At 35.2% G+C, this 27975-nt stretch overlaps 1 protein-coding gene across 1 annotated transcript in view; it reads left to right on the forward strand.

Moving 5' to 3' along the window:
- LOC120311317 (kinesin-like protein KIF16B) overlaps positions 1-25835 on the forward strand; it is a 93520-nt gene extending 67685 nt beyond the window's left edge. Inside the window, exons 15-16 of the mRNA XM_039350682.1 lie at positions 7817-7900; positions 22587-25835. Coding sequence (XP_039206616.1) covers positions 7817-7900; positions 22587-22745 — 243 coding nt within the window. The 3' untranslated portion in view covers positions 22746-25835. The remainder of the gene's footprint in view (positions 1-7816; positions 7901-22586) is intronic.
- The last annotated feature ends 2140 nt before the right edge of the window (positions 25836-27975 follow it).

Genomic DNA, 27975 nt, shown 5'->3' on the forward strand with positions numbered 1-27975 from the left:
GAGGTTTTTAGGTTTGTTATTTGTCTAGCTTGTTTTTTAAGTGTTAATTCTCATAAGCACGGGTTATAAGATTCAGCTTCAGAATTCGCCTAAGTATTATAGTCTTCCTCCTTCCGTTATGTATTCAAGATGGGCAGTGATTAATATTTATATGTTACTTATATGTAAGGGTGTAGGTCTATACATGTGTTGTGTATAGTATGTTTAAACGTGTATTATGTATGTGTACACTTTGAGAGCAAGCAACTAAATTTCATTTTTAATATATGCCATTGTGCCCACAGTAAAAAATGACAGTAAAGTTATCTATCTAGTCATTGTGCGACAGAAACTATAGTTACGTATCTGATTTAATTTTAAATATTTGTCTTAGGTGGTCGTAATCTATATACTGCATTTTAATTTCTGCAGATTCTGATAACAAAAAGATAACAGATTCTGATAAGAAAAAGAATGCCAATGAAAATTATTGTAGTAGTCACATACTTTGGTAACTTGTTTGCTGGATATAGTGCTCTGTACACAAGTTGTTTTTCCCCCACTGTTGGGGCTTTAAGTGGCCAATTTAGACTTTCCCTTTGTGGGTTTACTCATGCAGCGTGACTTGTAATTAGATTTGTAATGCCCGATTGTACAGTCTCACTGAGAAGGTCTGAGCATCTCTGAAACAGGTATGAGCACCACCATTCCAAAATCTATATTTATTTCACTTCAGTTGGGGGTGGACTTTTTTTTTCTGCTAAGGGTCATAGTTGGGCACCCCATCTCATGCAATGGTATATGGGGCCAACCCCAAATGGATGGGAATACCATTTTTTCTCTATCTGGCACATTTTTATCTCTCTTTTTCACCATCCCTTTTGTTATCTTCTGAAAGCTTCATTGTCAGGCAATATCAGTGAGACGATTATAGCCACTTATGCATTCATATTTCAAGGTAATATCTTTTTATATCTGTAAAGCAATCATGTCTACTTATTTATTCACAAGTATCTTGTACTTACATATATTTATTTATATATTTGATTCATGATTAAAGCTCAGCAAGATAATAATATAGGATAGACTAAAAAAATCACAATAACAAATTAGATACCAGAGGAATTGAATTTAGTTAGAAATATTAATATCAGTCCAACACAAGGTGTAATTATCCAAGCCTATGTATAATTCATCTCCATTATCTTTTAACAACAGTCATAATTGAGTAGCATTTAGCAACTTTCCTAGAGTTTTCAGTAGATTGATTCTGTAATAAAAAGCAGATAACCTTAATTTCAGGCTAATCCATACATTTATCAAGGAGAGGGAAGATTAACTGAGAGTACCAAGTCTAGTTTATGGAGCAGCACAACAAGACAAGTGAGGCTTTCTCAGTGGCCTCACTGAAGCATGGACTAAGTGCTCTAATGTTATTCAGTCTCCACACAACACGCTCAAGAGTAAGTTGTAAAGTTTTGCTTATGTAAATAGATGAGAGAGAGAATGGTGAGGTGATAATTGATATGGGCAGTTATTAGGTGAAACTTTCTGTATACCTTTTTTGTAGATACAAATATTATTGTGCAGTGCATAATCATTTTAGATATTTACCACAAAACCATAGCATAACTTTCATTCACTTCAGTCATCAGTCTGCTTGGACAACTTTGTAATATTCCAGCATGTCACCTAAATGTAGATCAGGATTAAATTATATGTTATATTAAGCACACATTTCAAGAATGCTATTTAGATGTTCTTTTTTTAATCAGGCCAGCTGTGTATGGAGGGCCTGCTCAGATCATGGCATACCTGAATGGCAGTTGAATTCCCAAGGTGATGTTTCCCTGTAAAGGGCTATTTTGCTGAAAGTAGCAAAATGTTTGGAATAGAATAGTGGGGTGGATTGAAGTGTGACTATCCACATGCCATTCCTAAATAAATAAAAAAAGATACAGAAGAAAAATATCATGGTTCCTGTTGTTGCTCTTGTTTTTGTTATTGGTACCCAGAAAAATAGCTGAACCCTGCCTTCTAATAATCTGTTGCTTTTTCTATGAATAATCAGGAAATTTAAAAAAAATAAATAAATTTCAGGCGATCATAAGTATAAAGCTAAGATAACATTTGAATGTATAACTTTATTGGTTAACATAGTAATGGGTCCCTTAAATTTTTGTTGGGAATTTGACTTCTGCTAGGAAGTATAGTGTCTGACTATCTCTTACTGAGTGGTAACTCTTACAGAAAGCTGAATACAGCTGCAGGCAAAATATATTACCTTTAAATCTTAAATACATTTAAGAAATCTAGTGAATATCACTGAGCATCTTGTATTGAAACAAATGAGTCAGTAGCAATAAACACATTTTCTGGAAACACTTTTTGAAGGATGTAACTAATTAGTACACTCTTTAGTAGCCCTATGCGTTTGTTTAGAAAACAGTTTAAAATTGAGTTAAGGCTACATATAGTTTATAGTATTTCAAAATGTTTTCATAAACTTTTAAATTACAGTGCATTCCATTTTTATTAGCATTGTGCATAAGAATGTTACCACAGTATGTACAATAAACACAATGCTGGAGTAATTTATCATACTATGTTACCTCTCATGCCTAATATTTCCAGTGTTTATTGCTATATCTAGCTAGATCCAAAAATTACTTTTGGGAATGAAAGATTCCCCTAACCAAGATAAATATTTTCTGCTGAGTTTAATTTGCTTCTTTAATAGCATTGGACAGACTGGTGTTAAAATAATGTAGTAAATTCTGTTGCCTAGATCTCCCCCAAATGCCTATATAATATTGGATGGAATTCCAGTCAATTATTGCTGCAGAAATTAACCATACTGTCTTTCTTTTAAATTATTAAGAATCTTCTTGAGCTGAGAGGTAAATCTTATATGCCTATTACTAATAGCAGAATTATTAAGTCTATAGGATCCTTGGTGCTCTCTGAGCTTGGTTGTTTTGTTGCAGACATTTCATTACCAACTAGGTAATCTCATCAGTGCTAGAACCACTAAGACTACCCTCACCAACAGTGACAGGGCAAACCACTAGTATATAAAATGAGAGCATACCTAACTCAGTTCTCGCACTAGCAATTCTTCCTAGTTTGATAGTGAAATGTCTGCAAGAAAACAACCAAACTCAGAGAGCACCAAGGATCCTACAGTTTAACCCTGAGTTACAGATATTGCCTTCCAATTATTAAATCTAATTTGAGCCAGTTTAGTGCAGTGGTTAAGATGCTAGTCTAGTAACCAGGAGACTATGAGTTTTGGTTCCATCTTAGGCATGAAAGCCAGCTGGATATCTTTGGGCCAGTCACTTCTCTTTCAGCCCAACTTAGCTCACAAGGTTGTTGTTGTAGGAAAAATAGGAGGAGGATGGAGTATTAGGTATGTTTGCTGCCTTGTGATACTTATGAAGTAATAAAGGCAGGATAAAAATTTTAAAAAACCAAATAAAATAAAGTCAGGATAATTAGGAAAAGGGAATGGAAAATAATGCCACGTGTCAAAGAATAGAAAAGCTGAATCATGAGAAGGGCCTGATTCAGTGGGAAAATTGTGAGCCTTTTGTTAGACTTATGATAAGTGAAACCACCTGCAGTTTGGATGTTATTCCTTGCACAATTGGATACACAATTGCCTACTTTTTTCAGTCTGATATTCTGTTGAATTAATGGAAAGAGGATCGTCTGAGTTTTATATGTGCTAAGTAATTTTTACCATGTAAGTAACTGAAAGTGTATTTTATCCATATTGATTTGAGAAAATTAAGTAAGGTGACAAGACCATGAAATGCCTGACTCAAGCTGGAGAAAATAACAAATAAAAGCATTTATTACTAATAATGTGCATTTATTTGTGTTTATGTCCGCTTTCTGTTTGAGAATATAATAAACTGAATGAATGATTTCACATACAATTGAGAGTGAAATTAGGAAATAATATGGAAAGAAACAGCCAAGCCACTTAAGGTCTAGTTCTCATGAGATTTTCAACCTGTTTCTTGACTGAATGTTCATGTGGTGCAAAACACAGCAACATCTTTTACGTAGACAATCATTCCAATGTAGAGTAAAAGCAATGACCTATAGTAACCAAAGTAGAGCAGTTCAGATCTGTCCTACACAAGCATATTCTTATTGTAAACTTGTGTACAAGACCACAGTGATTATTCATTGACCTAGAGTAACCCCATCTCTGACTGTTGATGATCATACCAATAGTGAGGAGTACAATAAATTCAGTACTGGAAAGAATTAAATTTTGAAGTATAAACTACAGTGGTACTATGAATAAGCCATAATTGCTTTGTTGTTTTCTCTTTAATTCATATACCGTATATGCCAGCGTACAAGGCGACCCGGCGTATAAGATGACTCCCGTCTTTATCGCCGAGCTGCATTCCTAGAATGTCATCTTATACGCCGGAAACTACCAGTATTTCCGGCATATAAGACGACTCGGTGTATAAGACGACCCCCGTCTTTGGCGCCAATTTTAGCGCTCGCGGAAGTCACCTTATACGCCGGCATATACGGTATATGGGTTATAGGTGTGTACACAGCTTGTCTAGAATCCTTCAACACTTGCAGAATCCATTGGCAAGGGATCTAATTTGTGAATAATATAGATAAGTAGTTTAGTCCTGCTAAATTTCTTCATTTTCATTTACCACTGTGATAGCATGTCTGTTCTTAGAGCCTGCCAATTCTAGATATTTTCCTTTTTTAAGTTTTATTTATTTTAATACGATTCTTTTTTTCTTTTTTTCCTTTTGTCTTATTTATGAGATATTTTAAAATATCAAACCTCAGTTCATAATGCCTTTCTACTATCAGCCATATAGCATTGATAGGGCTATTGCAATCTGAATGATTTTTCCAGAGTTTTTTCAAAATCCAAATAGCTCAGTTTATATCAAAGAAAACTACAGTGGTCTGATGCTTTAAAAAAATGAGGGTTTTTTTACAGTTTTACATATTGATACTCAGTCCATTTGATTTACTGTCACAGTTCAGATGTTGAATAGCAATAGCATTTAGATTTATAGATTGCTTCATTGTGCAACTAGGTGGTTTACAATGTCAGCCTATTGCCCCCCCCCCAACACTCTGGCTCCTCATTTTACTCAGAAGGATGGAAGGCTGAGTCAAGCTTGAGCCAGTCAGGATTGAACTGGTGGTGGGCAGAGTTTGCCTGAAATTTTGCATGCTAACCACTGTGCCACTCAGCTGAGTCATATCTCATCTGATGCACAAATGGGTGTTACATGCCTCAGCAGTGGCTATCACAAGTCCTGCTGTGAGAAAAGATGACCTTGTTTTTGATATATGTGATTTCATGCATTCTTTGCCCTCCTACCTTATTTGCTTGACATTCCCCTTCTCCTATATCATCTAAGTTGGTCTTGAAAACTGAACAAGTTCAATCAGAGTTGTACTTAATTAAGTGTGCTATACACAGAGGGGATCATCTACCATTTTTATAGATGCAGAACATTCTAAATGAGCTCTCTGTAGAAGCATAAATTCATATGTGCAAATTAATAGATAACAATTCAAATAATTTCAGTTATAGGAATATAAATTGTTCATTCCGTGACCAGAACTAATTGTATTTTTCAGAAAAAATAAATTAACCTAAAATAGGCCCGATAAGAAGGGGTGGGGGTTAAAGTTTTAAAGAAGTTGGTCCTTTGCCTGGATTTTTTTACCTTTAGCTAAAATTATTATTGTTGTAGCCAATGCTAACATTTTGTTTTTCACCTTTTTTGATAGCAACTTTATATTGTCCTTTAAGGATTCTGGAGAAATTTTGGTAAAGGTTGTTTTGTCTTCAAATAAGAAAAAAATGTCCCAAGTAATAAAGATATAAGCGAGTTGTCAGATTTCCAGTTTAGTAACTTAAACATGGATTTATCTGCATCTTTTACTTTTGAATTCTAGTACTTCTGCTTGAAAGTAGGACATTCTTCTCCCACCACCATTATTAGGTCAAACATAGATTAAGCAGATCTTGACACAGTATACAGAATAAAATTACATCTGATTTCTTCTCATGTCAGACATGGAAAATCAAAATATGGAATCTAAACCTAGTGACATAAGGCAACCTAAATCACATTTAAAATAACACTCTTCTATTTTTATTTGTGGTTATTGAAAGTAGTGTTCCTAAATCAAATGATGAGAAATATGAAAACACATATGCTTTTCTTTAAGCTTTCTTTTCCCTCAAGGCTCTGTGGTAGGTAATAAAACACGAATTTTCCCCTAAATTGAAAAGGAAGAATACAATGTAACTTTTGTAGTAAGAAGTCAACTGTAGCTAGTAAGTACTTTTTTTTTTTTCAACTGGGCTCATTGTGTAGGCTCTGCTGTACTGATCTGTACTTTTGTCATTCTTATGGGCTGAATTTAATGATAATCTGGAAGTTTCAGTGAACCCCATATAGGTTAATTTATAATTACTATAATTCATGAAATTATTTAACCCGTTTTATGTCAGTATTGTCTGCCAGTTTGCTTCATTAGCTCAAGGTGCAAGTGTTCAACTTCTTTATGACTTGAAAAATACACATTTTACAAATCATCTGATTTGGTTTGTATTAGATCCCATAATAATTTTCTTGGCTTAGACTCTATTTTGTCTTTCAACAGGATAAGATGATCTCATATTTTAGAGCAGTCTTAAAGGAAGAACATGTATTAAAGTTGAAAGTAATATTATACATTTGAAAAATTGGCAGGTCTCTTTTCTTACTTTCTTTGGCTATTTCTCCAATACCTTACATATGGATAAAACATATTCTTTATCTGCTTTTAGAAAATATTGCAAAACATACCTATTTCAACTTATTTAAAAATTTAAGTTTCTAACTGTGAGAGGGACCTCGGAGTCCTAGTAGACAATCACTTAAATATGAGCCAGCAGTGTGCGGCAGCTGCCAAAAAGGCCAACACAGTGCTAGGCTGCATTAACAGAGGGATAGAATCAAGATCACGTGAAGTACTAATACCACTCTTCAATGCCTTGGTAAGGCCACACTTGGAATACTGCATCCAGTTTTGGTCACCACGATGTAAAAAAGATGTTGAGACTCTAGAAAGAGTACAGAGAAGAGCAACAAAGATGATTAGGGGACTGGAGGCTAAAACATATAAGGACCGGTTGCGAGAATTGGGTATGTCTAGTTTACCGAAGAGAAGGACAAGGGGGGACATGATAGCAGTATTCCAATATCTCAGGGGCTGCCATAAAGAAGAGGGAATTAAGCTATTTTCCAAAGCACCTGAAGGCAGGACAAGAAGCAAAGGGTGGAAACTAATCAAGGAGAGAAGCAACCTAGAACTAAGGAGAAACTTTCTGACAGTGAGAACAATTAATCAGTGGAACAGCTTGCCTCCAGAAGCAGTAAATGCTCCAACACTGGAAGTTTTTAAGAAGAGACTGGGCAGCCATTTGGTGTAGGGTTTCCTGCCCGAGCAGGGGGTTGGACTAGATGACCTCCAAGGTCCCTTCCAACTTTACTACTATTACTATTACTAAAATTTATGAGCATTATTGAGCAAAGACTGAAGTAGTAAATGCTACTGGTTTATTTATTGATTTTCCTCTGTTACTTGTTTTTGACTTGTTTTGAAACTGCTTGGATTTGTGAAGAGAGGGTCTACAAATCCAAACTCTCTGTGTGTCTGATTTAGTGGACCATCTAATAAACACATATATCTTACATTTAGCATTTTTGTTTCATGTGTGCTTCATGTTTAAGAAACTTTTCTCAGCTGATTCAGCATCTGTTGTCTGTTGCAGCTGGCAATGTTAGAATTTCCTCCAAAAAGGCTATTTGGAAACAAGGATGAACGTGTTATTGCAGAGCGGCGGAATCACTTACAGGTAATAGAATTTTTAAAAAGAACTAACTTTTTTTGTAGCTTATATTTACACAATTATACTTGTGATCAATACAAATCATTTCATGTGGTTAAAAATTAGATACCCCGTGCTTCATTTAACATGGAGTATGAAAGCTATATGAGATATGTGCACACAACATAAATCTACGAAAAATATCAGAGTCTTGAGCTTATATTGCAATATTTCTTAGAATTCAATACAAACCATTTCTTTACAGACCTAAAAGATATATATGCAAGGTGATACAGCAGAAAACTATTTAAATTTGTTGGTCTGAATTTTCTTATCATTCTCTCCATTCCTGATATTCAGTAGTGTCCTGTTATGTTGCAAAATATTCCATTCAATAGGAAGGAAATATTAGCAGTGTTGGGAAAATCTGAAAGCTTGCAAATATGCAAAATATCATTAGAGAAAATCCTAGAGTGGCAAGAGGAAAAAAAAAAAAGCACTCCAGTGGACAGCTGGAGATAGATGGATGGATGATTCTGGGTGGTTTACAAACAATTTAAAAAATATAAAAAACCCAAAAACCAATGCAATAATTTAAAACCAAGGAAGAATATAAAAGCATATTAAACAATCATAAAAGTATGTAAAACTCATAACCAAGATAATTCCATTCTTCAAAATATTCAGTTCAACAGGCACTGACTCCACTACATTCTCAGGTCCACCCACAAACTCAGCTGAAAATTATTTTAGTTGTCTTGATGTGATGATTATTAATACAATGGGCAGGGCTCTGCTTGCAGGAGAAAAACTGCCTTTGTTGGGGCTTACATTTCTATATTTTTCCATTATAAATATATTTTCTCCAGTTAGCTATTTTTTTTGTTTAATTTTATTTGTGGTACAATATTTGTGCATTTCCTTTTTCAGCAAAGTGAGTTCAAAACTGATACTAGTATTACTATCTATATAGGTTAACGCGTACACTAACAATTCATTAAATTTGGGAGTACTGTTCTCTTAAATTATATCTTGCCTTTCTGCCCACCTATTTAATTTGTCAAGAATTGTAAGAGAACATAGATTTTTTTTTGTTATAGAGTCTTTTTCAGCAAATAGCTACAATGGTGAAACCATATTTATAATAAAAGGCTAAGACAGTGATGGCGAACCTTTTAGAGACCGAGTGCCCAACTGCAACTCAAAACCCACTTATGCATCATTGAGTGCTGGGTGGGTGTGGCCCATTGGGTGGGCATGGCTGCAGTGGTAACAGCAGACTGGGTGGGACTAAAAAGTTCAATCAATCAATTCCAACTTTGCAAGATTTTTTTTTCCCGCGAGAAGTTGAAATTGACTGATTGATTGAACTTTTTTTTTTTTTTTTTGTACATGGCAGCGGAGGCCTAAAGCAAAAAGGTTTTATAAAACCCAGCTGAAGGCCTAGGACTGGGGCGACGACATGCATGCCCACAGAGAGGTCTCTGAGTGCCGTCTCTGGCACCCGTGCCATAGGTTCGCCACCACTGGGCTAAGAACTTGATCAAAAAATTATATTGGGAATGAAAAAGCATGAAATGAAAAGGTAATGGTGAGGCAGATGCTTTTTTAGCTGTCACAGTATGCTCATCCACCATAGTTATACAAAATGAGTAGTTAGTGATTTCTGATTTGATGCTTTTCCTTCTAAGCAAAAAACCTAAACAGTGAAAATTTAATCCCAAGAGTTGCTTCACTTTAATTTGCTGTGTCATTTACTTTCAACAACTTTTTTTTTTCAAAAAAAAAAAAAAGGATTACGCTAATAAGCAATAAGAAGAAAGTATCTGTCAGGGACAAACATCAAAAGAACCTGTCCTCTGGTCAAGATTACATCAAACATTTTATGGTTTCAGAATCTGAATGGAATGCCGTACAGCCAGGTGATTTTTTTTTTTATTTAAAGAACCTTCTGAAGTATTCAACCCTTAAAACTGGATTTTTACCATTATTTCTCCTACCTGCTGTTGCTACTTTCCATCATTTTTTTTTCTTCATGGAGGTTTCGTTGCTTTCTTAGCTTCAAACAACCCTGTTTGATGGCTGAATTCTCATACTCTGCCTCCATTCCAGCATTCCTACCCCATTTGTAGCAGGAAAGCAGCAGGCTGTCTTCACCCCACCCCTATTGTTCACATGTTAATTAAATCATCGGTTGGTGAAGAATTCTGGGTGCATAATGGCACAGGGAATGATTCACATTGTGTGAGTTGATATGTCTCCAATGCCTACTTTTAACTCAAAAGGGAGAGCAAGCTGTCTTTGGGTGGGCAATGCTAAATAAAATCAAGAATTCAGCATTCTGAGATTGTATGTCTGCCAGTTAACGCAGTCCTGATCGTTTCCATTCTGTGGGAAGAGCTGAATCTGAGATGTAGGAGGATGTAATAAAATCAGTGAGATGAGTAATGACAATTCTTCTTCAATCACTTTTAAAGCTGTGATTAAAAAGTGTTGAGAGAAATGAGCTTAACTGTGTTGGAAAGATTTCTAATAAACACTTGCAGTTTTGCCTTACTGGGGGGATATACTCCATGTACAGTACTATCATTTATCACAGATCTTGTTTTTCTAGCAGAAACTAGAAAAGAACAATGCTGTGTTTTCACAAAATTGTATTTTCATGCATTCAACTACTACTGTTCTAATAGTAACCATCAAAAACACTACTATAATGTAGCTAGAACCTTATAAAATGTAAAGTGAAATGCTGTTTCTGTTGCTATATATAATTTAATTGTTTATGCTTTGGTAAAAAGCTTGTTATTTTAAAAATGGAACAATATTCCATTCTCGGAATTGGAATTACATGCTATTTTTCTATACAGCAATTTAATAAATTATTTTTTGTTTTATTGTGTGAGCAGTCTAGCAAAACTGTGGTGAGAATTGTTGGATTCTGCCCAACTGATTGCCACCAGAAGATACTGAGTTTGCCTTGTGCTTAAGATTGAGTGATTTGGTTTAATTCATCAGAAAGTCACCGCCACTCATTTTTTCCCCCTAATATGCTAACTCCCCATCTTATTTTGTTGGTATAGTCCCCATTAGCATTTTATTTTTGTTAGTCTTTATTGTAAATTAAGTCCAGTTTTAAGGTAAAGATGCCATTGCTATGGCAATGGGTCTGAGTACCATTGACTTAGATTTTGTATCCAATGCATTCTTTCCCTTTTAACTTTGCTCTTGAACTCCACTAGTATAAATGCTAAGTAGAGAGTTCACAAGACTAACCTGCACAATAACATAGTCCCTATGTTCTGTGGGTATATTTTGAAAGTTTGATTTCTGTCACGTTTGTTGTTTAGGGTTTGGAGAAAATGCATTTACAAGATTATATGGCACTGTTATATGTGGAAATTTTGACATGCCAATTAGTACTGTTCCATTCATTACTTTTCGAAATGTAGATAACTTCTGTTCATTATTATTGGTCTTTACTTTTAAAACCAAGCTTTGCCAAAGATTTCTTTAAGCAGAATCTCCAGCTCAAACTCCAGCCCAAATGTCCTTCCCTGTGTTACATCCTGAAGCCAAGTTAATAATCTGAATTTTAGATGTAACAGTCTAGTATATATCTTGATTGTATGTGTAAATTCGTTATGTTATAAGCAGGCTCTCATGTCAATGTAACTAATAGGCCAGGAAAAGATTTCTATGTTGAGTCAACAAGCAGCTGCTGAAATATTAGCTCTTCTTGTCACCTGGAGGAATAACTTAAAAGGGCAATAGCACAGGAAGCTTGCTGTAAAATTTTATCACTGAACTGTAATCAAGTATTTTTGAGGTATGAAAAATATCTACCATTTAGCATTGACAGGGGCTAGATATTTACATTCAACTGCTGTAGGGAAAAATAAGGAAGAATATTACATTTGCCATCTTGACTTCTGTGTGTATGTGTGTGTGTGTCTGTGCATGCACATCCCCCAATGAGGTTCAACTATACTGGACAAGTCTCATTAGAGAATCAGATGAAGAATGTCTCTCCCATAAACAATATGGTGAGATGTAATTTACAAAAACCCATCCCACATCACTCATCAGCTAGATCAACCAAGGACTGGGCTAGGTGTTAGAGTTCCTAGATGTCTGGTGACAAATGAGCTAAACAACTCAAGACTGTTGACTGAGCAGCCAAGGCCAGGAAGCTGCAGGACTACTGGAAGAAAAGTTGTTTACACATCACAAATATATAAAGTTTGAAATCAAAGAAATAATGATCTGTTATTACAGATCAAATCCAACAAGAAAAGAATATCTGAAAAGAATGTACCAGTTCAGGAAAGAACAAATTCGAGCATTGGAAATAACAGAATAGAGGCTACAGATCAACACTACTGAAGAGGGGGGGGGGTATAAAAGCTCATGGTTTGTTTGTTTTTTAGCAGAAGCTCATAGATCCATAACTTAGCCTCCCAACTTAAAGCGACAACACCTAGACATAGGATTACCAGCTCTGACAAGACTAAGCCAGCTGTTAATTTAGTGGTTTATGATAACTTCTTCCACAGTAAACCTCTAAATTATTTATTCAGCAGTTTAGTATGCAATTTTAACTTTACAGCGGGCCTTCCTTGATTAAATCTGTCTTGACTGACACAGCCAAGAATTTTGTTGATTAAAGTAATGAATAGAAGTTAATGTTTACCCATTCATGGCATTTGATAACTATAAATAGGGAAATGCCATCATTATTTGCCTGTTTTTAAAACCCTGTGGGAATTTAAAGAAAAAAGAAAAAGATGCCAACATTTAATTTTAAAATTACTTCTTTTGGAAAGGCAAGAAATTACTTGCTAAGTATGGAAATGTTTTATGTATTAATATGAAATGCACTGACACCTGAATAAATTTTTCTTTGATAAATCAGCAGTAATAACTTAACCATCACTTAGCAGCCTCTTTTTAACATGGCAAATGCAAATATTTGGAGAAGAGCTACCCGGAAGGGTTCAGTCACTGCTTTTACACAAGTTACATGAAATGGCTATAACATTCAGTTCAAGAAAAGTGGAAGCAACTTAGGGCTGAAAAGAGATGCTCCTAAAATCTATGGAAGTGAAAAATGACCTAAGCATTTAAATATAGTATTTGAAGAATCAGTGCAATGACAAACAGCTGTGGTAATAGTGAGTCTCTTCAAAAGATTCCTCTCTTGATTTTAACCTCTCCCAGTCTTTCACCATTAACCAGCAACCAGTGTCTTCCATTGTGTCATTTATCTTTGCACAAAGCTTCTGATGTTTCTACTTTCTCCTGTTATTTCTAGTCACTTGATTATCCAGTCATGTGGCTGGGAGTTAAATGCCTTCTAGTAATCAATCCAACCTACATTCAAGTTGGTCTTCCTTCTCTCACAGTTTTCCAAAATAATCTTGTCAATTGTTGAAATGGAACTGACACTTTCTGGAAAAGGCTCCAATGCTGGGGAAAGTGGAAAGAAAAAAAAGAGAGAGTGACCAGCAACAAGGTGGATGGATTCAGTTACAGTTAGGATGAATGCACCTTTGGAAGAATTGAGCGGTGAGGCTGGGGAGAAATGTTCTGAGTGGTTGCTAAAAGTCAACATTGATGTGATGGCATACATACTAATCATAATTAGTCAGTAAGAATGAGTCAAGAAAAACCCTCAGCTCAGGTATTATGGTTTGCCTCCCCCAAAAGAGGAATGTCTACTTTTGCTGCAAATCTGCTTAAGAGGATGTTTAACTCTCCATAGTTGAGTTTCATCCAAAGCTAACACAAGTCCTTAGAACAGGGGTGGGCAATTAATTTTTCTAAGGGGCCACATGAGAAACTGGCACTGTTGTGGAGGACTGCTACCCCACTCTCCCACCGTCATTGCAGGCCAGACTGGGACTGCCCACAGGCCATAAAATGCTCAGATCTGCTCTAAAATTTTCCTATAGACTCCATAAAAAAGAATACATAGATGCCATTACCATTACACCATATCAGATTAAATTGTTTAATTTTATGAGCCAGAAGTGTGGTAATAGTAAATAATAACAATAGATGCATCTTAAAGAAGGATGATTACACAAATGAAAGAAAATTTGTGTTGTCAGAATCTAATTCTTTGCTGGAGTCATAGAAATAATTTGCTAATACCAATGGTTTCTATAAAAAGGAATCCTGGTGCCTTTTTATAGTTAGGATTAAATATAACTATTCTTTTTTTAAAAATGAAGCTTCTGTCATTTATAATTAGTGACCTCATCTAAATCTTTCTTATGTCTTTGTTCTATAAATAAGGATTTTTAAGGACTAAGTAGAAGAAGGAAGAATTCTTAGAAAATATTTACAAGTGTATGTCTTTTCCTGGTAGAATTTTATCAAATCTTTATGTTCCCTGACTTGGACTGAAATAATAAAATACATTTATTTTACAGTTACAACACCTGAGGGAGACAGGAATGCTAAGAACAAGATGAATTGCTACCCTAATACAATGAGCCTACTGTTGCCTTATATAAATGAGCCAAGTATTCTACTCTAGCTTAATGTGCTGCTAACAGTGACTGAATCCAGCAAGTTAACAACACACTTTTGATAAAAATTAGCCTTTATCTGACAGCATGTTATGTTTACACCTAAAATTTATTTAGCCATCCAAGAAATCGCCTGAGAAGTACTAGAAGAGTAAACCACTTTGATCTCTGCAGAAGTCACAGTAGAGTAGAATATGAACCAGCGGCTAAAAAGACCCACACTGCAAAGAGAGTGGATATTTCTGAATCTGACCTTGAGAATTCTTAATGATAAGATGTAAAACTGAGGCTACAGTATTGAGATCTGTGATGAAAGTACTAGATTATTTGCACGTGTCAGTGTTACTATAATAGGTCTATTGTAGGTATGTGCAGCAAGTAGGAATATATCCTTGTTTCAAACCCAGAACTTATATTCCTGTTCCAGCAGTTCTGCTGAAGTGTTGTGGATCAGCCTTGGTTCAACAGAGCCGAAACCTAGACCACTTTTGTTGCCCTTCCCTCAGGTACTAATACCACTGCCTTATCCATTGCCTTCAGGGCACCTTCCCTCCCATCCCTCAATCACCATTTCTCCTGTTGCTATCACCAATTACCCAATGTGGCATATCCTGCTAGTCCACATGCCACACCCCTGTGCTCATGATATGTTCCCTCCTGCTACTTCACCAATATCCACCTGTGTAAAAACAGTTCATACTGTATTAGTTTATTAGCTGGCTTTGGAAGATGATGTTCTTCTTTTTCTAAGTACCCGACTATTGAATGTATGTAAAAACTGAGTGGTAGTAGAGCAAGAACACATCATTGTTTCATCCCCTTTCTAATTACATCCATTTATGAAAGATTCCCTGCTGCATTGTGTCATTTTGTAATCCATACGAGAATAGAACAGAACAGAACAGAACAGAATAGAATAGAATAGAATAGAATAGAATAGAATAGAATAGAATAGAATAGAATAGAATAGAATAGAATAGAATAGAATAGAATTCTTTATTGGTCAAATGTGATTGGACACACAAGGAATATGTCTCCGGTGCATAAGCTCTCAGCGTACATACAAGTAATAGTGCTAATCATGATCATATGCAACATGAAATACATTAATCATAAATCATGAACTACAACACTTCATCATAAATCATAAAATGCAACATTTAGTGATAGTCATAGAGTACTAGCTAAGCAAACAACATAAATCATACTAGGATACTAAAAAAAAAACCAACATAAATTTAAGATACAAGCAGTAAAGCTATAGTCATAAGAAGATAAGGATAGGTAATAGGAAAGATGAGAAGTATCATAATAATACATCTTTACTAAGTATTTTGACAGTGTTGTAGGAATTAGTTGTTAAGCAGAGTGACGGCATGAGGGGAAAAAACTGTCTTTATATCTAGTTCTGGTGTGCTATGCCCTGGCCTATAGCATCGTGTTGAGACAAGAAGTTGAAATAGTTTATGTCCAAGATGTGAGGGATCTATAGATATTTTCACAGCCCTGTTTCTTGCTCGTGCAGTATACAAGTCCTCAATGGAAGGCAGGCTGGTTGCAATTATTTTTTCTGCAGTTCTAACTATTTGTGGAAGTCTATGTTTGTCTTGTTTGTTTGCAGTTCTAAGCCAGTTATAGAGGTGCAAATGACAGACTCAATAATTCCTTTGTAGAACTGTATCAGCGGCTCCTTGGGCAGTCTGAGTTTTCTGGGTTGGCGCAGGAAGAACATTCTTTGTTGTGCTTTTTTTGATGACATTTTTGATGTTAGGTGTCCATTTTAAATCTTGAGATATTATAGAACCTAGAAATTTGAAGGTCTCTACTGTTCATATTGTGTTGTCTAGTATTGTAGAATAGTAGGGTTTCTCCTAAGTCTATCATTTCTACAGTTTTTACTATGTTCAGTTCAAGATTGTTCTGGCCGCAATACAAGGCTAGTTGTTCAGCCTCCCCTCTGTATGCTGATTTGTTGTCTCAAATGAGGCCAATTGTTGCTGTGTCATCTGCAACCTTCAGTACTTTAACAGAGGGATCTTTTGAGATGCAGTCATTGGTGTATAGAGAGAAGTGGAGAGAGCACACAGCCCTGGGGGGCCCTGTGCTAATTGTACAGGTATCTGATGTGATTTTGCCTAGCTTCACTTGCTGCTTCCTGTCTGTTAGAAGGCTTATGGTCCACTTACAGGTGTAGTCAGGCACGACTAGCTGATTTAGTTTAGTGAGAAGAATATTTGGAATGATGGTATTAAATGCCAAACTGAAATCTACAAAAAGGACCCTTGCATAGGTCTTTCGAGATTCAAGATGTTGTAGAATGTAGTGCAGAGCCATATTAACAGCATCATCTGCTGATCTATTTGCTCAGTAGGCAAACTGCCAGGGGTCTAACAGCAGATCCGTGATGGTTTTCAGGTGGGCCAGCACTAGCCTTTCAAAGGTTTTCATAACTACGGATGTCAGAGCAACCGGCCTGTAGTCATTCACTTCTTTGATTTTACACGAGAGAAAGGAGGTAGCTATCCAATATCTGTACTTACTGATAGTCAAAAGCTTCCTTAAATTCCAAGAAAGCAACATATACACCTGCTTTGAGTAGTCCAGTATATTTTAGATTAAATGATAAATTACTGTACTAAACATTGATCCACAGTGGGTTGCCTGCTGTAAAGCCAGTTTGCTATCTATCAAAATAATCTTTCCTTTCAATCAGCCTAGCACAGAGGTAGGTATGACTCGTGGACTTCAACTCCCAGAATTCCTGAGCCAGCCATGCTGGCTCAGGAATTCTGGGAGTTGAAGTCCACGAGTCATAAAAGAGCCAAGGTTGCCTATTCCTGATCTAGCAGTATCCAATGCAAATGTTCAGTGGTGCTTTATACAAAAGTGCTGTCTCAGTTCCGATGAAATGTCATTTAAATTTTTTTTTTTGAAGAAAATGATTTGAGATACAGATACTTCAACTTTGCAAGAATTAAGGCACTACTGTTATTCTTACTTTTACAGTTGAAATGTAGGCTGTGGCGTGCTGTTTCTTTCTGTCCTCTAAATGAGTTTTTGGAAGGTTCCTAAATATTTTTACCATAGTTTATTAACCTTTAAAATAGCAAAGCAATATACCTTCTATGCTAGATTTGTAAAATATATGTTGTAGTTTGGACAATATACATCTTATTGGAAAAAAAAATACCATCTATTTTTTCTATTAATTTCTCTTGTTGTCAGATCAAGGCAAATTCTTCGGTTATGCCTGTATACTGAGTTTGTATGTACCAAGTTTTCAGATAATGCTCACAACTCATGTATATCAATGACAGGAATGCTCAAGTATAGAAAGAAGATGCATTTCATCTTGTCCCTTTACAGAGCCAACTTATCAATCATCCTTCAGTTTTTGATTTCACTCAAGGAAGTGAAGGGTGATTCATGTCAAGCATTTGGGCTAGCTGTTTGCCAAAGTCATCTCAGAAATTGACACCCTGTCACTGCTAACCTAGAGACGTGTAGTAAATTCAATTCCTCTGTTGTTTCCTGTGAATAGTTTTTGACAAGACTTGTTTTGACTATTGCTCAGGAGAAAAGATTGATTTCCTTCACTACCAAGACCTATTTTGTTCATTTTTAATATAGCCTTATACATTCAAAAAGCTCACAGAGGTGCAGAAACTATAAATCATAGGTTTTACTCTCCAGAACAGGTAAAAGAGTAAGGGATTTTTCTCTCTATTGGCAGCAAATAACTTTATTAGAAAGATTATTATATTCTATGGATTCTAAATGGATTTCATTTATTAAAATATAATAGGAAGCATTATTTCAAATAATTATTGCAGGTTGAACTTGACTAGCTGGGACAGTTAATTTGATGAATGACATTCCGTATAATGTTCATACCAGCAGATTTTCATTGGAAAACTCTTGGTAATAAATGATGCAGGAAACATTAATAATATAATGTTTTTGCTATTGTAACCGGAGAACAATGAACTCTTAGCAATTTAGCTACGGACAATGGCTTTATCCCAGTTCTATTCATTTTCTGTTGCAGCCCAACAAACATTTCAGATAACTGTTTCACTTTTGTTTTTTAATTACTTTTTAAGTGGCAATAGCAACTTTTGGCTGAAATGAAGAACAGCCCAAAGAGTGATGGTCCCATGATTTCTGTTCCATAGAATAAAATCAAGTCATTAGATTCAGACCTGACCTAAATGTATGTCTCTAATCCTAACTTTGGTCAACGTATACCCAGATTCCAGTAATCACAATAAATACAAAATATCTAAGAAATCTAAAAAAATGTTTAAATTTGCTTTACTTAAACACTTGCTGAAAATAAAATCGTTGGAGGACAGCGGAAATAGTTTTTAATTTGTATTATCGTAGGTCAGTGTTTCCCGAACTTGACAATTTTAAGGCATGAGGACTTCAACTCCCAGAATTCCACAGCCAGCAACGCTGGCTGTGGAATTCTGGGAGTTGAAGTCCACATGCCTTAAAATTGTCAAGTTTGGGAAACACTGTCATAGGTGATATTAAGCAAATTCCAAGAAATTAGAGTTTTTATTGCATCATAATATAATAATTACAGTTTTATGTATTTTTATTGTCATATTCTTTACCTCAAAGGCCATAATAAAACTTTTAATTTGATTGTGTCATAAATCTTTTAGTACCAAAAGAATGTTTCATTGGGTCATGCGTTTGGACAGTACCCAATACTTTCATTAATTGCACTTAGATATCATAATGTTTTTACTAAGGGTTTTAACTAAGTTTGGCAATTGTTTCTTGTGGTCCTAACTTTCTTATTTGTTACCTGGTTAAAACTGAGATTTCCAGTGGGGACGTGAGTGGTTATTTGTCTTAATTGGTTTCTTATTATATAAGATAGTTTCAGAAGCTATAATAAGCATCCAGTGATACACAAGATGCTTCTGTATAACTTCAAGGGGTATGTAGCACCATCCAATAGTAAGATGTGTGATCTGATTCTTGTATTTACGATTTGTATTTGTATCACAAGGATAATGTGCAAACCTGTCTTAAGATATTAAAAGTAAAAGCAATAAAAACAGGTTTCTGTAATGCATAAAGCTACCTATAACGTAGTAGTGATATCAAGAAAAGAATACCATATTTTATTGTGATAGAAAAACAGATTTCTGATAGTCTATAAATATGTGACATTTAGGAAAAGTTTTGATATGCATCTGCTGTGGATCTTGGAATTTTTTTAGACTCTCTGCTTAATTTTCCAACATCCTGGAAACTATAGTGTTTGAAACTTCTAAATTGCAGATATCTTACAGCTGATATAGGTAGAAGTAGAAGAAGAAATAAATGTGATGTGCCACAAAGAAACTAGAAATTTCTAACATCGTCAAGGCAACCTTATTTACCAATACCACAGACCTATTTTGTGAGGATAAGCTTGATATATAATTAGCTTAAAGATTCAAAATAACATAAGATTTTATTTGATATAGCTCTGCTAAGAAATACTTTAAAAATTATAAAATACTCTCTCCTCCATCCAAAATAATATTACCATCTTAAAACTAAATTACACTTACCTTAGACCAGAGGTAGGCAACCTTGGCTCTTTTATGACTCGTGGACTTCAACTCCCAGAATTCCTGAGCCAGCTGGCTCAGGAATTCTGGGAATTGAAGTCCACGAATCATAAAAGAGCCAAGGTTGCCTACCCCTGCCTTAGACAATAGTATACAAATAATTCTTTAAAAAAATGACTATGTTTAAAAGGCAGCTTCTCTAAGTGCTACAAGTGTAATAAAAGCCCTTACTAATTTTGGTAGAACTTATTCTGCCAATTGCCATAAGAAAAGTACAAGTAAATTTCCTAGAAATTGAAGGATTCCTTTAAATGCAACTTTTAAATGTTTATACATCTCTAACTTTTAAATGTTTATACATCTCTAGATTCGTATTTCTTTATGATCATAAAGCCTTAGATATTGTTTTAGTTGAATAGTATCTGATGTTATTGAGAAGTAATTATTTAGATTAAACAGATATGTTTGCAAACTTATGCAAATATTATTTAATGTTTAATAAATGTAGCACTTACTGTATAAACATGTTGAGAAAATTATTGAATCATTAACATTTGAAATATTTAAAATACCTTTTCAAAACATACGCATATGTTTGCATGTGCCACAGAAATTTAATTTTGGCCCTAAATGTAAATAAAAAAGCGCATTATTTTTTTTTCTAAATGCTTCTGAAAATCATTTCTTTAATTTATAATTTTTAGAGATATTTGGCAGCAGCATTATATTCATTATCTTATTTTGCCTCAGCATTAAATCTTTATACACTAGAAATAATACAATTAAGCAATTTATCATACTTTAACAAAATTCTAATAGTTTATATGGGGTAAGTGATATTGTAACAATTTAACAAATAAAATTCTATTAGCAAGCTAAATTAATTTAGATTATATGTGTACCTTTTCAGAACATAGAGTAAAAATACTCTTTTTTAAAAAAAACCTGTAACATACCATTCTAAATATGAAACTGTATTTCTATGTTGATACTTAAATTTGTTGGATGAAAATACAAAATGTTTGCTTTAGTCACATATAAAGTATTTTGAAAACATTCCTTATGAAACTTAAGTTAGTTAAGTTGATGCTCTATTGAAGTTCAGATGATTTTCAGAAAACAAATCAAGAAGAATTATATATATTTTACTATAGAAAGTAATTTATCTTTGTGGATTATGAATTGTGATATATCGTGCTTTTTAAAAAAAATATTTTTATGATTTGTTAAAAGTCCTAAGGGGAGAGCAAAAAGAGCACAGTAATGGGAGACAGAAGCATCACTTTTCCCCTACACAATTTTTCCAAATAATTTGATCAACACTGTATCTTGTTTCCTTTTAGTGAAGACATAACAGCTAACATAACACAGCTGATATACTTTATGTGTTCCCATAGGTTTTTGTTGGGTTGTTCTTTCATTTTTTTGTGTTTTATTTCATTTTTATTACCCTTCCCACCCACCCAAGAGTCCCAAAACAACTCTTGGCAGCTTACAACATAAAAACAAACTTAATGAAAAGCATAAAATCAAAATAATTAATCAGTCAAAGACACAGTAATGCCATCAGCATAGTGATGTCCACTCTCTCGCTAAATGCCCTCTAGAAAAACCAAATTGTTCATAGGTTCTGGAAGACCAACAAGGACTAGGACTAGCCTAAATTTTTCAATGATAGTTGACCTTTATTTATTCACATTATGTATAATTTGCCCTTTATTTGCCAAGATGTTCTAGCATACACTGACATGTAATGATATTCAAAGACTATTAGGACTGTCCAGTGCTTCAGAACCCATCCCCAAAGTCTGAGTGCAGAGAATATCTGCATAGTATCTATTCACAGTGGGATCTAGGAGCTGCAGCTGACTCGCCCAGGACAATTCATCACAGGACAATTCCACGCAGGATACCTTAAGAGAGGAACAAGTGAATTGCAGTGGGCCTTGTCTTACTTTAGGTTTGAATCTTCTCAAGTTAAAAGTCCTCGAGGCTGGGGAGCTACGATTCTACTTGTCGCTCTCTTGGGTTATCCTGCATTGATTGTCTTGCAGTGAGTTGTCCTATGGCATGTCAGCCACAGCAAGTTGTCAGCCGGGGCAAGTCAGCCACGGGAAATTGCCCCATTCCAATCCATGACATCTTCATATGTGTCTTCCTGAGATCATACAACAATTGTATCCATGCTCCCGCACACTCCCAAGTGCTCTTGAGAGACTGAATCCAAGGTGCTATATAGCTCTGCTTTTTAGACAAAACCAAAGAGGCCACACCCATTGTGTTTCTTTGAATCGTTGACCTCATAGATATAAGAATTCACTTCTTATCACAAACTGCATTTCAGATTTCACTCACTTTCAGAAGCAGGAGGTCTTGTTCTGCATTTTTGAAGAAAAAAAACTTGTAGACTTCATCAAAGGCTCACTGCATACTAGTTTTTAAGTCTTAAGTTGTCTAGATTTTGCAGCCAATTCACATGTAAAGGTGTTTCATTTCTGTCTTTATTTTCTAGTGTTTCAAATAAAAACATTGTTATGTAATGTATATACTTTTAATTATGTAACATTAATATAACTATTGTCCTGGTTTACTTTTCTTTTCCAGAAATATCTCAGAGACTTCTTTGATGCAATGCTTAATTCTCCGTCATCTCCACTATATGTAAATAAAGAGGGCTTGATCCTGTCCAAACATGACATTTGTGAATTCTCTTCATTCTTTAAGAAAGGTGTATTTGACTACAGCAGCTATGGCACCGGTTAATGATTGGGAACCTCGCTTCTTATTAGAAAAATAAATTCACCTGTCTTTCTGTGTGCTGTCCAATCTCAGAAAATAAAAAAGGTGGGGAAAAGCTGGATAACTTGCATAAATATTCCTTGTCAAACCGACCTTTTCCATGTAAAACGTAGCTCATTTTCTGCCAGAGGAAACGAAAACAGTTTTGCTACGACGTGTTGGTTGAAGAAATAGCTAATGAAAACTTCTGAGGCTCTTTGGATCCCCTCAACAGCTGACGTTCCTCATACATGTTCTCAGACCCTTTGTTGTAGCTTTCTTTTTCTACTTGACTCTGTCCTTAGCAAGCAACTTCTTCCTGAAGAAGGTTTCTTGGAGTAAACAAATTATTCCAGATTTTTTTGTATTAGGTTAATGCACTGTTACTGTGAATTGCACTTTATCTTTTTGATCATACTACTTTCACCTTTGGTATATTAGTGGAAATTTGAACATTGACAAAATGTATATGCACAGACTTTAAAATCCTGAAGTCTTCCACACCAAGCTAAACAGAATCATTTGCTGAACAATTGAAATAAATGAGATTAAGCTTCTTTTCACCTTTTCTGATTATATAGACTGTTACTATGTGTTATGTTTCAAATAAGTTCCTGGCTGCACCATTACAAAAGGCAAGTGGGTATTATGATTTTTGAAAACAATTTTCCCCATAAATGTGTAACCATTCCTCATTAGCTGATTCTTTGTTGCAAAATATGAATTACATTTTAATGTGCTTTAAAAGTACTCAGGGCTTATTTAAGATAGGACATTTAGAAAGGCAGCTGTATTCATTTTGCAGAAATATAAATTGAAAAATGCTGTGATGTACAATAGCGACAATAATAAAAGACTGAGAAAAGCAAATCATTTTGATTCTAACTTGTTTTGAGGACTGTTATACCCATTGAAGAACACTTTCATGGAGTACAGAGCAGAGGTTAATGAAGTGTAGGTGTTAAGGAACAAGCCTCTAGTTTTATATTCAGGAGAAGTTAATCTTGATTGTATTAATTATTTTTATGCTTTATGTTAATAGACGTTTATTCCAGAGTTGTATAAACAGTAATCATAGGAGTTCTCCTCAAAGGGGTTTCAAAAATGCTGTGTTTTATAAGCTGATCTGAGTGAGTCAACAGGATGACTTCTCTTAAGACAAAGCCACTGTATTATAACAGAATAACTATTAATTTTTTGTATATGATGAAAATATTGCATTCAACAGCTTTAGGGGCACTTCTCCACACTTCCAGGAGGTACCACTTCATGCATTCTCCCCAGCCAGCACTCCTACCGTGTGCCTTCCTCAGCCCATGTAGCACCTCGGTGACACCCTGACCCACATCACCACTACCCCGTGTACCATCCTTCACCTGCACACTCCTGAGCACTCCCTGACACCCTTGCACACTCCAGATTACGCCCAAGCACCTCTCTCACACACTCGAGAACTCCCAGGCATCCTTCCTAACTAAAACCACCATCCCAAATGCTATCCTCAACTAGCATAGCAACTCTTACACACCCCTGAGGTCCCCATGCATTCTTCTTGACCACCACCTCCACAACTCTACCAATCTGTACAGAACTATACCTGTTGTGCATTTCCAGGCACACTTCCCAATCTAGGTCAGAAGTTGCTCTTGCTTCCACTGCATTTTGCCCACTCATGGTCATTCTGTTTCTCTGTTTAGATAAGGAAAAGACCCAACAGGGCACAAGCTGTCTAATTAGCTCACTAAAAATGTGTGTAAGAAATTCCCCTTCCAGAGTCAATCCCACTCCTTAATTCTACAAACCTTTTAAAATATCTTCTGAATTGGACAAATCTGAGATGATAATATTGTGAGACAGACAAGTCAGGAGAGGGGAGAGTTTATGAGAAATCTACATGACATTTCAACTGGTATTATCTTGTAAGGTTTTCATGGATCAAAATTGTATGTGTGACATAATGTTATATATGTCTTGCGACATTAAGTACACATTTTAAAGCTGATGCCCACACAAACAAGGATCTCAATACTTATCAAGATTTCCGTGGGGTCAGATAACATATTGTATCTTTCGTTTATCAACATTCAAAATTCCTTATATCAGTAACTAAGGTTAACATGACTACCCAATGATAAAACTGAACACTTGGAAAAGTAAGCCATCTTTCTTGATAGGTAGTTGTAATTGTACAAAAAGAATCTTTTTGTACATTTTTTTTTAAAGAATATAAATGAATAAACACAGATAGGCATCTACGGTGGCAATTATATCCTTGTCCTGTTTGTCTAGCCATCCATATCTCTTTGGTAGGTGCATCGGTATTGCACCAATACTTAAAAAGGGTGGATTTGTATCACAAAACTCGGGGCACCATCTGGCACATTTGACAACATACCACCACACAAATTCAGCTGGGCCTCTCCAGTGTCAATCCACTTGCACCATAGATAAGAAACCAGACTTACAATTACTTAAATAAGAGTAGGAATATGGATTTCTGATTTATTTATAAATGCTACATTCTGGCATCTGCTGTAATTCTATTAACATTTTCAAAAGTTCTGCTTAGTAACTAATTCTAGGTACTAATGGCTAGTGGTCACTCTCATTATGAAGCTACTTCATAAAAATGGGATATAAGTGCTTGCAAATATAAGCATATTATTTTGAAAGATGATGTACCTTTTACTGGATTTACTTACTGAGAGACGCTTACTCCGGTTGAGAGTCCAAGAGCCACTTCTGCTAGAAGTAGAATATTGGTGTGGAAGTGATGCTTTCCAGAAAACAAAATTTAGCTTTAGAGCTTTTATACACAAGTAGCTATTTTTTCCATGGTAAATTGAGCTTTTGTAATTTTCCAAAATAACTAATGTCTTAAGGTTGGAGCCTCACTGAGAATGTGGTTATAAAATGTGTATTAAACCATTTGAAAGAGTAAATTCTGTATATTTTTAAAAGCTTCAGCTATAAACTTTTGAACATTTTAATTAACATTTGTATTAACAAAGCAGAAGAAAAAAGCTATTTTCACCACTTTATTTGAAACAATAAAAAGCACTCTCTATGAAATTATACTGGATCTTTGCTGCTGATGCTTTTCTTTTTGTTTCTTCTTATAACCTCATAACTTTCTTCACTTCATAAACACCTTCATTTTTTCCCCAAAGAAATTTGCTGACATTTGCTAAAAATATTAGCCTCAAGCAGTCTCACTTGTAATTCACATGCAAAGAATCATCAGACTTTGAGAAATATACATTTTCTTTGCAGAGATTTTGCTATGACTTCTATTTATTTTATTACATTTAGATATCACCCAACTTCTACCGTTCCAGTTTCTTCTAGTCTCTAAATTTCTATATTTTGGTACATCTATACTGTTTGATACTAACTCCTTAACTTATGACCACATTTGAGCTCAAGATTTCTGTTGCTAAGTGCGATAGTTGCTAAGTGATTTTTGCATCATTTTACGACCTTTCTTGCCCCAGTTGTTAAATGAATCAGTGCAGTTGTTAAGTTAGTAACATGATTGTTAAGTGAATCTGGCTTCCCCATTGACTTACTTGTCAGAGGGTCACAAAAGTGAACATATGACTCCGGGACACTGCAACCATCATAAATATGAGACAGTTGCCAAATATCTGAATTTTGATCATGTGACCATGGAGGACGCTAGAACAGTTGTAAGTTTGAAAAACAGTCGTAAGTCACTTTTTTCAGTGCTATTGTAACTTCAAACAGTCACTAAATAAATTGTTCTAAGTCGAGGACTATCTTTATTTGGTATGGTTTGGTTTGGTTTGGTTTTGTATCTAACAGTGCTCACAACACTGGATAATTTGCAATTACTTTTGATCCTAATTCATTTTACTCAGGTGCCTTAATTTTAACTTTTTTCATTTACACTGATGAAAGTCTCTGCTTCTGATCAACTGCCAACTGTTCAACAGAGCAAGGGAATGGCCTGTAATTTCTATTACATTCTGATTAGCATTTCCTCTATAATTTTTGAAATTGCTGTTGCGTGGAACTTTCTGCAAGCCAAAGGCTGAATCTTGTCTCTTAATTATATTCTGCTTTGTAAAAAGGTTGTAGATTTGGATGGGTTTTTTTCTGCTATAAGATTTGAGAACCTGTTTTTGGGACACTATTATTATTTTTGCTGGTTGCCCAATCAGCCAGATGTTTAGATTGGATTTGGCATTTTTATCCACTATTACTTCCCAAGGACTTGGAATAAGCAGATGTTGTTTGATGCTATTAAAGGTGTTGTCTCAGGATGTAAGTTGTTTCAAGTAAAACTGCATTTTGTAATTGACTGATGGTGAATTTGTCAATGCCAGTGGTGTTCAAGTAGTGCTCCAGATGTTTCAGTATTGCACTCAAGGTACCTAAGAGTCCTGATGGTACAGTGGTTAGAATGCAGTATTGCAGGCTACTTCTGTGGACTGCTGGCTGCCAGCAGTTTGGCAGTTCGAGTCTCATCAGCTCAAGGTTGACTCAGCCTTCCATCCTTCTGAGGTCAGTGAAATGAGGACCCAGATTGTTGCAGGCCATATGCTGACTCTGTAAACCACTTAGGGATGTAAAGCACTATGAAGCAGTATATAAGTGCTATTGCTATTAGTATTGGTGTTATCTTTGCATTCCTTTGCCATAGTTGTTCTATTTCTCCTTATCTGGAGAAGTCGCATATTAAGTGGTTTGTCATTTTTATTCTCCCTAGGGCTGAGAGAGTGACTGGCTCAAGGTCACCCAACTGGCTTTATACCTAAAATGGGTTTAAAACTCACACTCCTGGTTTCTAGCCTGATGCCTTAATCATTACACCAAACTGGCATAATGCTGCTATTAATGCCATGCAGTATATGAAATATGGAAAAATAAACCTGCAGAGGAGACATAAATCTTATTTTATTTGCTTTCTGTCTAATCTTCTGCTATGGTACCTGCTATAATCCATAGATTTTTTTCCCCAGATGTTCATAACCAGCTATATCCCATCATTGCATAAAATAAATTTTGCCCCATTTTGCTTTCTTTCTTCACAGAATTTGAATCAAAGGCTTAATGAATATAGTTGGGTGATATTGTATTTCCATACTTAAATTTTGTACCTTGGCATCCCTGATAATAACATTCCAATTATGCCTTTTTTTTTCAAATCTCTTAATTCTCAGTATTCCAGCAGATTTTGTATATATTTCCT

The sequence above is a fragment of the Crotalus tigris genome, unplaced genomic scaffold (assembly GCF_016545835.1).
Source record: "Crotalus tigris isolate CLP2741 ecotype Arizona unplaced genomic scaffold, ASM1654583v1 scf7180000018347.1145750, whole genome shotgun sequence".
In the NCBI taxonomy this organism is placed as follows: domain Eukaryota; kingdom Metazoa; phylum Chordata; class Lepidosauria; order Squamata; family Viperidae; genus Crotalus; species Crotalus tigris.